Below are 14,000 nucleotides of genomic sequence, written 5' to 3' on the forward strand. Positions count from 1 at the left end.
TACACTTTTATAGTTTAACATGGAGGATCTGTTGCAGGCTTTTTAAACCCAAAAAGCCTGCAAAGCCTGTTTTTTTTTTGTTTTGTTTTTTTATCAGAGAAATCCATTAAGGCAGCTGCGCCGTTGCCCATGTATTAGAGATTAAATGCAGTGTCATCTGCTTGGCACATGGCACTGGACCAGCTGCTGTCCTGCTGCCGCCACTTTACCCTCACCCTGACTCAAACTCTGTGCTGTCGGAATGAATGAAGTGTGTTTAGTACTGAACTCTGCGACCATGTTTCTCAGATTCATTTGAGCGTTGGTTGGCCGCACATGCCTGTACTCTCGCTTCATTTGTCGGCTCTTCTGTTTATTCAGATTATTTAAAGGGTGGCATGCATGCATCCCTGCTCTTTCAAGAAAGTCACGAAAAGTCTTGTTTGTGTTTGACATATATGTTTGATTAGGATCTGCATGCGATCTTTCCCTGGTTGGTGGAGAGCGTGTTCGGTAGCCTGGATGGAATCCTTACTGGCTTGAATCTTCGGTTTCTGCAGGCTCGAGCAGCAGAGTACAACATCGCCATGGACTTCCTGGACCCTAGGTGCTTTTTATTTTGTTTGTAGTCATTTTTTTTTTTATGGTATTCTGTATGTTTTTGACTGCTATTACCACTGAGTAAAAATCTGATATATACTACTGTTTAAAAGTTTTTGTTTGGTTTTTTGGAAAGAAATTAAATGAATTATTCAGCAAGCATGCATTAAATTGAATTTGAATTAAATCGATCAAAAGTGACAGTAAAGACATTTATAATGTTACAAAATATTTCTATTTCAAATAAATATCGTTCTTTGAATCTTTCTGTTTCTTAAAAAATCCTGAAAAAAGGGGTTTGACTGTTTCCAAAAAAAATTAAACAGCTCAACAATAACAAGAAATGTTACTTGAGCACAAAAAAAACAAGCAGATTATAATGATTTCTGAAGGATCATGTGACACTGAAGACTGCTTTGCCACCACAGGAATAAAATGTGTTTTTAAATATATATAAAAAAGTTATATATATATATATATATATATATATATATATATATATATATATAAGTATATATATATATATATATAAATAGAATAGAATAGAATATATATATATATATATATATATATATATATATATATATATATATATATATATATATATATATATTTTTTTTTTTTTTTTTTTTGTTTTTTTTTTTGTTACAATGTTACTGTTTTTACTGTATGTTTGATCAAATAAATCTGTGTAAGACTTCTATCAAAAACATTTAAAAAATCTTACTGACCCCAAACTTTTGAACAGTAGTGTAAATATTAAAATGTAGCCCTGTTGTAATTAATTTTTTTTAAATATTTATTCAAGCAGTGGTCCTATGATGAAATTGGTGTACAAACTACAAGCTGAGGAATACAAGTATGAGTTTCCAGTCAGTTATCTGCCGGTAAGTGTGCTCTACACATTAACTGAAAAAAAGTTTGTTTTAAGGAATTATGTCCATTAATTATGTTTATGTTCAGAGGTATTCATATACGTTTTGGCGCATCATCCCTGATTTATTTCAAAGTATTATTTTCACAGTGTTAATATATCAACAATGTTTGCATTTATTTGTTCTGTATGTACAGGGTCCTATAAAGTTGTCCATTCAGGCAGGGGTTCTGCCGGATTGCCCTCTGTTTCACAATAAAATTCAATTCCCCATGTCAGGCCTTCTATTCCTCAGTACGTCTTGGCTCTTTTCACCCTCACTTTTGTGTTTTACAATAAAATGTGTTGTATAACATTCTGTAACTGTTACAAGGCTGTTTCATCACTCTACATCTTTCTTTCACATATCTGTTCTTAATCTTTCACAGATCCTTTTGAATATTATATGTTCAACTTTGCCTCCAGTCTCATGGCACCAAAGGTAAGTGCTGCAGTCGTTTTTACAAAATATATTATGTAGAATAATTATAAGCATTACATAATTTTATTGACTGAATGTTGAAATGTTGTTTAATCATCTTTTCAGAACTACCCTCCAGGGCAGCATGGGAGTTACTCAGACAGTGCGTACTTTGTGCTTGTCGACACCTACCTCAAGTACTTCCTTCCTACAGAGGGAAATGTGCCTCCATCACCTTTCTCAGACACCAGGGGCACTGTGGCCTCTCCTGCTCCGAGGTATCACAATGTCATTTTTAAAGATCCTTTTCTCAGCAAATAAACTCTTAATTTTATAAGCTTTTATATGCTTTTTCTCTCAGGTCTCCCAATGTGCCTTATGTTGGAAAGGGTGGTTACAGCACCGGTCTGTTAAAACGTCATATTACCCATCAACCCTCAGTCAACGCTGACCCTGCCGCTCAAGAGATCTGGAGGTCAGAGACGCTTCTGCAGGTAGGAAAACATGTTCTTTATTCATGAGTTTACTTAATGATTTGGTGTGTACTTATGCATAAAGTTGTGGGTTTCTAAAGGTGTTTGTGGAAATGTGGCTCCATCACTATTCTCTGGAGATGTACCAGAAGCTGCAGTCTCCTCAGGTGAAGGTAAGAACAAAATACAGGCCCTTAAACCTACACACTCCCTTCTTCCACTGCGCACGGCTGGCTGGCTGAACACCACCACCCTCCAATGCTTCACCCCTTCACTGCATAGGGACTGCTGCACGACACCCACCCTGATTTATGCGCTTCCTCTCCCTCTGTGAATGAAACACATGTGCTCTGTTTACAGATATATCCTATATTTTTGTAAGCATTTTTAGGGGGGGGTGGGATTCCTGTTCATCATCACAGTCATTCCGACTGATCTAATGTCATGTATATCCGGTATTATCCACAGCACGCTACATTTTTTTTTTACTTTTATGAGTATACTAGCATAGAGATTATCTTAATGTATGGCTAAACGGAGATTGGCTAAAAACCACAGAACTCCCTTTTGTGGTTTTGTCTTTAAAGGACTTTAATACTAAATGCGTTTAAATTAAAATTAACATTTTACACCACTTTAAAATTAACATTTTGCTTAAATCAACATAAAATAACTATTTCTATATTTATTTTGTATATAAAATATTTTATTTATTCGAGTCAGAGTTTGACATTGCAGCTGACCCAGCTTATTCCATTCTTTAAAACATTTATTTTTGCTCTTACAAAATTTGCAAACAAAATGTAATTTTGAGTATGAAGGGTATATATTACATTATGCACTACAGATTGGTTGTAGTATATTATTTAATGTATACTTAATATACCTCCCTTCTAAAAAAGTTCATGAAAAATTAATGGGGTTTTTTTAGTTTTTTTTTTTAGGTAATCTCTTTAATTGATAATCATATGGTAGTTTTCTAACTAATCGGCTTCATTTCAGATCAAGCTGTTGATTTAAAAATGTTAGCTGAACAATTGTGTCTTTTGTAGCTGGCTGTTTTAAGCATATTGCTGATGCATTTCATGTGATTTTGGCCATCTTGTAAAGCTCTCTGGTAGTTTACTGGGGACCCCTAGTGGTTTCTGTAGATGAGAAGTTTTTGTGTAGAAAATCAATCTCCCTTGAACTGTTTTATTTCCTCAATGACTTACCTGTTAAAATCAACCCAAAGTCATATGACTGCTGGAAATAGAAGGGAATAAAAGAGACATACAGTTTTTTAATTCATATTTACTGTGGTCTCTGTTGCTTGATGATTTGGGCAGAATAAGCACACTAGCACATTACATATTTGGCATGTGATTGAAGTAGTAGAATTATTGCTTCATGTTCGAGTCTGCATGATGCAGCCCGCTGGCTTCTTGATATGTCTTCCGTCTTTGTTCTTTGGCTGTGGGATGTATGTAATCTTTTGGTGTCTTTGGCTTCCGAGTCTATTTCCCTGTCCGTGCGTTATCTACAGTCAGTGTAAGTCTCCCTCCAGTCAGCCCAGATCATATTAAGTGTGGCATCATTTATTTAACATCTTTGTGCTGGAGATTATGAACTGAAAGTCACCAGTTTACTGAAAATGAAAGTAATAGTTCACCCAATTAGAAAAATTCAATCATTATTTAATCATACTCGTGTTGTTCTGAACCTATATGCTGTTATTTTGTTTGTATGTAACACAATTGTTTTTTCTTTTTCATGTAATATTACATTTCATATACTACTGTTCAAAAGTGTAGGGTCGATAAGTTTTTTTTTTTTTTTAAGCGTTTTTGAAAGAAGTTTCTTATTCTAACCAAGGCTGCATTTATTTGATCAAAAGTAAATATTAGTAATAAAAGAAAAGTAATATTATTATAACTCAAAATAATTGTTTTCTTTTTTTTAATGTATTTTATTCCTGTGTTAGCAAAGCTGAAATTTCGGCAGTCATTACTACGGGATTCAGTGTCACATGATCTATCAGAAATTAGTCTAATATGCTGATTTAAATATTTGAACGGGTGTGTGTGTAACTATAAACACATTACATACAAAATTAAAATATCTGTGATTAAGATTTTCTTCTCCATGGAAAAAAAATTGGAATGAAATGAATAAACTGACAGAATTTCCATTAATTGGGGTGAACTGTTAAACACTAGTGAGTAAAAAAATCTGCACTGTAAATATATAATTCTGCTTGCATGGCCTGAATTTATTTAGCAAAAATGAACTACTTTGTCTGAGAGTAAATTGGTGACTTTTATTGGTATATTTCATGGTGAAAACATTAAAGATGCAGTGTCTCCTTTTCTGCTCTCATAAGATCCATTCGGTTCTATTTGCAATTATAGAGATTAGACAAAGCTGAAGGCAATATAACACTTCATCAAACAGACACTTCTCTTGAGAATCAAGGCATAAATTACAAATAATGTTCCTTGGTTGCCTTGACTACAGTTGCAGGCTTTCTGAGGCAAACACTTCTATTTAGTTTATGCCATAGTTTATACTCTAGTTAGCAGCATTCCTCAATTTGTTTTGCCTTTTGGAAATTGTTAGTCACAGAAAAGCAATTTCTGTGTTATTTTAATAAGAGTATATCCACTTGGCCATATTTCATCAAACTTGCATCGTTAGAAAATCTTTAAATGCCTTACGCTAGAGGTTTGCCTTGGTACGAAAAGGACAACTGCATCATCTTCATGTTCATTGCATTTGTGTCTTTTGTGGTCAATATCGATTTGTCTCTTTCTTTCCTTTTGTACACCCCCATTTCGGTCCTGACTATATCCAACTATTTTTCTCGGATTGCACTCTCTCCTTTTTCCTTTCTATTCTCATGTTCACTGCCCTGCTCCTCTCCCCTTTTTCTTCCTTTCCTCCCCCCCACCGTGTTCCTCTCTTTCCCCCTCTCCTCCACCCGTTTGTGATGAGTCCTTCAGCTGGCGTTGTTGCAGTATCGCCTCAGTATGTCCAGCATGCTGTGCCAACCCCCCGCCCCACCAGGCTCTGGGACCCTCCACACATACCAAGTACTTTTACCTTTTCATTCAGTTCCACGGGCTTTCTGGAGGTAACCTCAGATTAGATAGGAGTTAGACTAGGGGTTGGTTTTAACACTAAGGTTTAAGCCCAGTTTGTAGGTTGGGAGATTTGGTCTGATTATAATGTGTGATTGAATTAATGTGACTACTAACTTGTCTTGTGATCTCTTAAATAATAAGGAAATATTGTGACGTTGAGATGTTTGTTTACATTTTATGTGATCTGCTCTTTTTATTTGGTGTAATTTTCTTTTATTTGACGTGGTTGTTCTTATGCCTTGAACTGTGCAAACACTACTACACCACACAGAATATCCAGACCAAATTGCCCAGATATCTTTTGTTTTGTAAAATACCTTGTTTCAACTGAATGTGTGAAGCCTCTGGTCTGATGGTTTTGAGAAAGTATTACCCTGTGGATGATGCATGTTTACACATGGTATTGACATTCATCTCAGATGATCTGATCGCAACTGGACAAATGACTGATCACATTTACACCCGGTAATAACAAATGTTTCTATTGCATTTACTGTGACCACTTGTGATTGATCAGGGAGCTCTTTTTTCGGCACGTTTGTTACCACACTTTTAGCTTAAGAGTACATTTTCTTTACAATTTTTCTTTTTAAATTGTATTCAAATAAAAGTATTTTTTTCTTTTTTTATTTATGTAATATTTCAAGCAGAAAGCTCATTCTTATTTTAACCTTTATAATGCACAAAAAAGCTTCAGATTATTTTCGGATTTCTGAATTAGTTCTGACCTCGTAGAATATAAGCATAATGCAGTCGTAACTTTTTCAGTCATCAGTTTTTCAAAACTGTATCTGATTTAATAGCTTCTTGTTAATGACTGAATGTTCAAACATTTCGGAGTTTCACATGTTACTACTACACTTACCACTTTTAAAAATTAAAACATTGAGAAATTCTTTGAAATTTCAAATTATACTTAATACTTTGCTATAACTATAGCAAAACCAGTGTGATGCAAGGACAATTTTTTTACACATTTTATCAATATTTATGAGAATACATTGTTATATGGAATTTATAAGAATAATTAATGAATTTAATCGAGCTCCTTAAATTAACTTAAGATATGTGTCCTTCAAATAATCTGTCACTGCAAGTAAATGTCAGTCAAACCAGTTAATACCAGGTATAAATGGGGTCTCAATTTTTTTTTTAATAATCTTAAAAGTCTGACTTGTGTTTGTGTTGTTTGGATGATGTCTTAGGAGCCCTTCACACCTACGGAGGAGCACGTCCTTGTTGTGCGTCTCCTAGTCAAGCATCTGCACGCTTTCTCCAGCAGCCTGAAACCTGAGTCGATCTCCTCCTCGCCCTCTGCACACTCCCACAGCAGTCCTCTGGAGGAGCTCAAGCGGTGGGTTTTTACAGCCTGCTAGCATCTGTCAGCTTGTCCTGAGGATCAGGCTATAGAACTAAAACATCTGTAAATCTAAGGTGGCACGTCGTAAAGAGGAGCTATTCACCCGATCAGGTGCCGCGGACTTGATTGAACTGTCTTCTGTTTTACTGCTCTGTCAATAAGCCTCCACTCTCTATCTCCCACAGTGTGGTGGTGCAGAGGTTTGTCCAGCAAAAGCTGTATGTCTTTCTACAACACTGCTTTGGTCATTGGCCTTTGGACGCCTCATTCAGAGCGGTAAATGTCCTTGAGTGCTCACTGACATTTGGAGCCTACTTTATATGTTGGCAATAAACATTATGTGCTGTTCAAATCATAGTGAGGGCCATGATGCTAAAGAAATGCATTAAATGTAATTCAATGTGTTTATTTTGTTGTTTTAGATCCTAGAAACGTGGCTTAGTTACATCCAGCCCTGGAGATACACTGGCGAAAAAAACAACACTCAAGCAGATGGCCAGAACAGAACTGTTCCCGATAAATGGTATTTATAATATTGGGTGCTTGTTAAAGGATTACATACACTACTGTTCAAACGGTGTGTGTGTGTTTTATTTGAGCACCAAATCAGCATATTAGAATGATTTCTGAAGGATCATGTGACACTGAAGACTGGAATAAATTACATTTTAAAATATGTTAAAATAGACATTTTTAAATTGTAATAATATTCAACAATATTACTGTTTTTACTGTATTTTGATCAAATACAGCTTTGGTGAGCATAAGAGACTTCTTTCAAAAACTCTACCCCCAATCTTTTTAATGGTAGTGTATGATATTTCACAGAGAGCAGTTGATGCGACCTTCAGATCAGTTTACCAAAAAGATTTTTGGTCTTTGTCATTTACAGGGCCTCATTTGTCCAGGAGAATCTGCTTATGTACACAAAGCTTTTCCAGGTCTTCTTGAATCGAGCCATGCGCACAGACTTGGTCAATGCCAAAAACGCCCTGATGATCTTTAGGGTCGCCAAAGTCTTTGTTCAACCAAATCTGTCAGAGATGATCCAGAAAGGTATTTTGGGAAATATTGAATGAATGGATTTTTGAGTGGTGTTTTATATTATTTTATATTTTAAACAACACCCCATGGATTTTTATTATGAAATGATACTGTTTTTTGTTTTTTTTTATGAGCAAATTAATGAGGTTATATCTCCAGGTGAGCAGCTGTTCTTGGAGCCGGAGCATGCCATTCTCCAACGACAGAACCGTGTCTTCCTGACACCTTCACATGGTGGCAGCTTCCTTTCTTCCCGCCAGCCAATGGGGACGGACAGCGTCTTCAAGGTCAAAAGTCATGTTTATAGCCTGGAAGGGCAGGACTGCCAGTACAACCTGATGTTTGGTCCGGATCTACGGAAAACTGTAAGCTGACAATTAATTCTACATGTGCTAAAAAAAGAGTTGGTGTTTCTTGCAAAATCATTGTTAAATGCATACAATAAGCAGTCAGCTCTTCATGAATGGTGTTACCACAGAAAGGAATAGTATCCCCTTAAACCCGAAGTGTACCGCCGGCGGTACTTTGATCAACTCTTAACAAGTGCTAAGTAGTCCCTCTAAAACGGAGTGTACCGCCTGCGGTCGCCACCTAGCTGCAAAAAAATTTATATTTTTCAAAACTACTGCCTTGATCAACACAAAATAGGTGTCATTTGAAAGTTTAGAGTCTGAACTTTACAATGAATGTAGCCAATTTGAAAAACTCCTAAGTAGTGCTGAGTTATTTGCTGATAAATAGAATAAATTTTTTCATAATCTATAAAATGTTTTGTACTATGTACTGCAATGTGTCAAAAACATCATACAGCTCATGAAACATTCACAGATCATTGAAAATGGCACATCATTTTTTACAGCATATTATTACAATTAAAATGAGCCCAAAATTAACATTATCTATTGCGTTGATCATGGAGGAACAATTTTAAAAATGCACATTATGGGGTGTCAAGGGCTGAACAAAAAGGCTATCTTGGTTCCAAATGCTGTAACTTTGGATTACTTTATCAAAGCAATCACCACAAAATTTGATCCAGATGCAGCTCACATTTAGGGGAACTTCACCAAAGAAGAATTTCCCTCTACCGTATTTCCTTCCTGAGTTATTGGATGTCAAACAAGAAAGATATGCAAAAATTATATATATTTTTTTGTCTTTTATCAGCAGTTTCTCGGCATGAGAATGTCCAAATGTATTGTAAAATTTGAAAAGTGTTCTATAAAACGATACCTACCTTTTGACTCTCCTTGCTATATTTTTATGAGTCTTTAGTTTTGTGTGTCACTCTAAAAAACAACTTAATAACTCATATTAAACTGTTATTCCCTTAACTAAGACGAGTTGACGAGTTACACGAGTAGTTACACGACCATGTATGGTGACACAAAATAAAATGTGGCGCTTTTCTAAGCGGGTAAAAAGGATAACTATAATATATGGCGGAATAGCACTCGGGACTCGGGAGCACTTCTACTCGGCGCAGTAATATCACTCCTGAAAAATCCTCTCCCCCTCTCCGTCTCACTTCTGTCATTAGAACCAACGTGACTTTTTACTACGCCGAGTCGAAGTGCTCCCGAGTCCCAAGTGCTATTCCGCCATACATTATGTATCAACTCGTCTTAGTTAAGGGAATAACAGTTTAATATGAAAAAACGGTGGAGTGTTCCTTTAAGGGGTTATAGACCATGATTCCTTCTGTCAATTCCAGGTGTTAAAGCTCATCCAGATTATTGCCCAAGCCCGACAGACTGCCAAACGGATATCGGATCATTCTACGGAAATGGCTGCAAACAGCTCTTTTCTCTCGTGGTTTGGCGTCGGCTCCTTAGATCACAACAACACCTTTAGTGGAGGAGAGATGGACGATTTGGGAGAGGGTGTGAAGAAAACTCACGAGTTCCTGGACAAAGCCCTGGACTATCTCTGTCAAATATTCAGAGTCAGTCTATTCCTGCTTTTATTTAGGATGTACGTCAAAAGTTTGGGGTCTGTAAATTTGTGTAAAAATATATATATTTTTTTACTTTAATATATTTTAAAATGCAATTCATTCCTGTGATGTCAAAGCTGAATTTTCAGCATCATTACTCCAGTCTTCAGTGTCACATGATCCTTCAGAAGTCATTCTAATATGCTGATTTGCTGCTCAGCAAACATTTCTTATTAATGTTGTGCAGCTTAATATTTTTGTGGAAATTGTTTAATTAAAAAAAAAACCTTTTTAAAAGAAGCGCATTAATTTGAAATAGAAATCTTCTGTAACATTATAAATGTCTTTACTGTCACTTTTAAATAATATATTGCGTCCTTGCTGAATAAAATTATTAATTTCTTTGGGGGGGAAAATTCTTAGAGACCACAAACTTTTGAACAGCGGTGCATGTATTTATTTACGTAGTTAATTACATAAAATGAAAGGTGAATGAGTTGATTTTGGTTCTTATGTTGTTCAGTTAAATGCTGGGCAGCTGTCTCAGCTGATTGTCAATGTAGCGTCTGTGGACAATGAAGGAGCGTCTAAACAACTGCCAGACTGCATCCCGAGTGAGAATGGCCTTGTGTTAACAGACCTGGGCAGGTTGCAGGTGAGTTTGAGAATGGCGAACTTCTTTAACATATTCATTTAGCAAATCATAATGATTTTCTACCTGTATATTTCCTTTTTTACAGATCATCAATGGTCTTCGCCGATTTGAAATCGAATATCAAGGAGACCCAGAGCTTCAACCTATCAGGAGCTACGAAAATGCATTTTTGGTTCGACTGCTGTTCCAGATCTCAACCTTTATGAATGCAAGAGTAAGAATATTGCTTTAGCCTGCAATGCAGTCCAAAATTAAACCTTATTATGGTCTTGCTTTGCATTTAATTTCAGTCAGATGTGACCATATTGTTTGTGTCTTGTAGTTGGGAGACCACATGGAAGCGCTGTGTTCTCGACAGGACCTCCTGGGCAGACTAGGACGACACTACCTGAGCAGTACCTCGGTTGTGGAGCAACGGCGGAAGAGTCCGGCGACGCGGCAGATGAGGGAACGTCCTCAGCGAGTCCGTCTCAGCCTGCGGGTTCTGGCCAGCTATCGCACCCTCCTCGTTCTCCTCCTGCTCTACATGCTGTTGGCACTACTATCATTCGGTGTTCTCTCCAGCACTGGACTCATTCTCATCGTCAGCTTTCTCTATGAGCTCCTCTTGAATTTCTTTAATGAAAAACTAAAGACTCAGTAGATGGAGGTTCATCATGCCTTTTTTATTTTTTTTTATGTCAATACAAAACTTCAAGCAAAGGTGCATGAAGGTTTTTATATACAGTATTTGCACTGAAAGTGTATTGGTACATTTAATGACAAATTGAACCAGGAATGTTGTATCCAATACACGTTTTTTATTTTATTGTTATGAAATGTGGTTAATCCAGTTTATCAGTCATTGAGTTCATTTATAATGGTGTTTTGCCAATGTGGTTGTCAGAACAATCCAAAGTTTTAACTGGCTGCATTTCATTAAACATAATGTGTCTCATTTGTGTACTGGATTTCCATTGCTGTATAAACATAGATATGTATCAGATCTCCACTTAATTACACACGGAAAGAAGTAATGCAATGCCATTGTTAAATCTGTTATTTCCCAGCTGTATTAGAGGAAGTAGTGCTGTTACCATAGCAGCCACTTCCAGTGCGAGAGGAGTGTACCGTTTTTGAAACATATATTAGCTGGAGGAGTATTTGGTAAAGCATAAGTTATGACGCAACGTTGCAGCGAAGCGTCATCCGCTTGATTAGACGCATGTGACGCAAAGGTCGTTGTGGGAATCAAACTTGTTTCACAGTGAAATGGATACGCGAGTCGACTCGCTGCGGAGGAATATTGACTTCCTACAAAAGCAGCACAGGGAAACTCTGGAGAAATTACATGGTGAAATAGATAGTTTAAAACGGCAAAATAAAGGTAAACTTATGTTAAATTTCCTTATGTATATTACAGGAATAATGTTTTGGCCTTTTCATGAACAATACGTTTATGTGTAAGTGAGGACATGGATAGTTGTCCGTACACTTAACAACAAAATGTAACATTTTTATTTTAATTGGCGTAATTTACTGAAAATATGACGAGAACCTGTACCGTTGATATAAGTATAATGATGCCTGTGTGGTTGTTATAATAATCTCTGCTTGCTTGCCTGTGAGTTTAAGGGATAGTTCACCCAATTCTGTCATCATTTACTCACTCATGTTGTCTATGATTTTCTTGTGAAATACAAAGATGTTAGGGGGGATGACAGCATCAGTCACCACTCTCACTGTAAGGAAAGTTGCAATGAAAGTGAGCTGAGTTATCATGCAGATTTAGGACAACATGAGGGCGAGTAAATTATGATGACTGAATGTTAATTTTCAGGTGAAGTGTATCTTTAATGAGGACGGGCACCCGCTGGGCAGGGGTATCAGTGGTGATATGTCAGTAGGTTGCCTGGTGACGTCGAGCTGCTGAATGAAGAGAGTTAAAGAATGGCGTTTGTAACCGCTGTGGGTGGCAAAGTATCAGTTTACAGACAAACGCTTTGGTGTTTTGTTTCTGACTGTCAAAAGGAGATTTGTTTGGTCAAATGTAAAGGTATTTTGCTTACACCAAACGGCCGGGTGAAAGAAATACACGAGAAATAAATGTTTGCTGATAGTTGGCTATGTAAGACCGGTAGCCTACTAACTGTTAGTTGTCACAGATGCGACATTTGAGTCAAATATTGTATAAATGCAATTTCATATTTTTGTTTTTGCTCTTGGGTCAACAATGAAACACTTTGGAGTATTTTTCATAAATAACAAGTTGTTACGAGTTTTATCTATTGTAATTTTATAGCCTTCTTTTCATTGTTGTTTTATGTTGGGTAAAACGATATTTAGATATTTTCCATTTCATGATTTTTGTTTTTCATAATTGTTTTATTGTTCACGTTTTCTGAAAGGCCATTACATTAAACCATAAGGCGCATATATTACATACAATGATATGTTACAAATAAAAAAGTACTCTTATATTGAATATTATGAATAATATTATATCATAAATAAATAAAAAAGTAAAACTACGTCTGGTTTCCCTGCATGATTCATACATGCATTAAACTGGACATATTAATTAAACATCATTCTCCATTCTGTATTTTTTTGTCTGATTATGTGTTACAGATTTGCAGTATAAGCTGATAATGGAGCCTCCAAAGTTGAGCAGTCAAGGTTAAGTGACACTTCTGTTCTCTCACACATTTTCATAAGACAAATATATATTGATTCAAGTTTATATATTAATATTGTAACTTGCACCAAAATCCCATGACAGGATCCAGCCGTATCCAGAGGGGTCACACAGAAAGCAACAAATTCCAGAGAGACAGAAAGAACTATCTGGAGCAAACTTTGGAGGACACCTGCTCATCACAAAGCACAGAGATCAGGTGCTTGCAAAGATTATTATTTAATAATATTATTTAATTAAATAGTTATTATTATAAAGATCTAATAAGTGGAAACATACATTCTGCCTACAGCAGTTCTTTAAACTATAGAGAAACTAAATCAAATTCTTCAGAGACCCTCGCAGCAGACAAAACAGAAGGTCCTTCAGAAGCCAGAGCAGGATTCATCACTTCTCTTCAGCCTCTAATGATCCAGTGTAGTCCATTTCAGGCCCCTCGACCTCCCACCCTACAGGAATGTGAGGTCATCATACGCCAACTGTACAGCGCTAATAGCCTGCAGTCCCAAGAGGTGAGACCGTGTTTCTCAATCGCTCTCACTATACAAGAATGACTATATATGATGCATTTTAATTTGTCTCCTCTCAGATCCTACGTGTGAAGGCTGTTCTCAAAGACATTGTTTTCAACAAGAAAATCACTGCAGAGAATTACATTTTGACCAAGGCTTTTCTTGCTGATGGTAAAAGGTAATTTCTTTATCACTACATTTCATTTCCACATCTCAAAAAGCCTGTCAAGAAAATGTCCCAGTCATATTTCACCCCAAAATCAAAGGAAATTTCTTTTTTATGTATATATAATGGAAATAGTTCATCG

The 14,000-nt window shown here is 36.3% G+C and overlaps 2 protein-coding genes across 3 annotated transcripts; both read left to right on the forward strand.

Moving 5' to 3' along the window:
- Positions 1-449: 449 nt before the first annotated feature.
- On the forward strand, positions 450-11,440 carry smpd4 (sphingomyelin phosphodiesterase 4; the record flags this gene model as incomplete). The annotated part of the gene is made up of 17 exons (XM_084139082.1): positions 450-586; positions 1,391-1,466; positions 1,651-1,747; positions 1,882-1,934; positions 2,040-2,191; positions 2,275-2,407; positions 2,488-2,559; positions 5,368-5,457; positions 6,714-6,862; positions 7,054-7,144; positions 7,291-7,391; positions 7,761-7,924; positions 8,072-8,277; positions 9,627-9,857; positions 10,372-10,503; positions 10,589-10,717; positions 10,826-11,440. Coding segments are annotated over 17 exons (2,334 nt in total), but the record flags the coding sequence as incomplete, so codon positions are not given.
- A 179-nt stretch (positions 11,441-11,619) lies between these two features.
- On the forward strand, positions 11,620-13,874 carry ccdc74b (coiled-coil domain containing 74B; the record flags this gene model as incomplete). 2 transcript variants are annotated; one of them, XM_084139080.1, is made up of 5 exons in its annotated part: positions 11,620-11,869; positions 13,114-13,161; positions 13,265-13,379; positions 13,473-13,692; positions 13,770-13,874. In XM_084139080.1, the coding sequence occupies exons 1-5, from the start codon at positions 11,755-11,757 to the stop codon at positions 13,872-13,874; spliced, it is 603 nt and encodes a 200-aa protein (XP_083995206.1). In that variant the 5' UTR covers positions 11,620-11,754. The 2 variants fall into 2 exon arrangements, with proteins under 2 accessions (XP_083995206.1, XP_083995207.1); XM_084139081.1 differs by having other exon boundaries at positions 13,476-13,692.
- Between the last annotated feature and the right edge of the window lie 126 nt (positions 13,875-14,000).

Source organism: Abramis brama (genome assembly GCF_963993115.1).
Source record: "Abramis brama genome assembly, contig: SCAFFOLD_183, whole genome shotgun sequence".
NCBI classification, from domain to species: Eukaryota; Metazoa; Chordata; class Actinopteri; order Cypriniformes; family Leuciscidae; genus Abramis; species Abramis brama.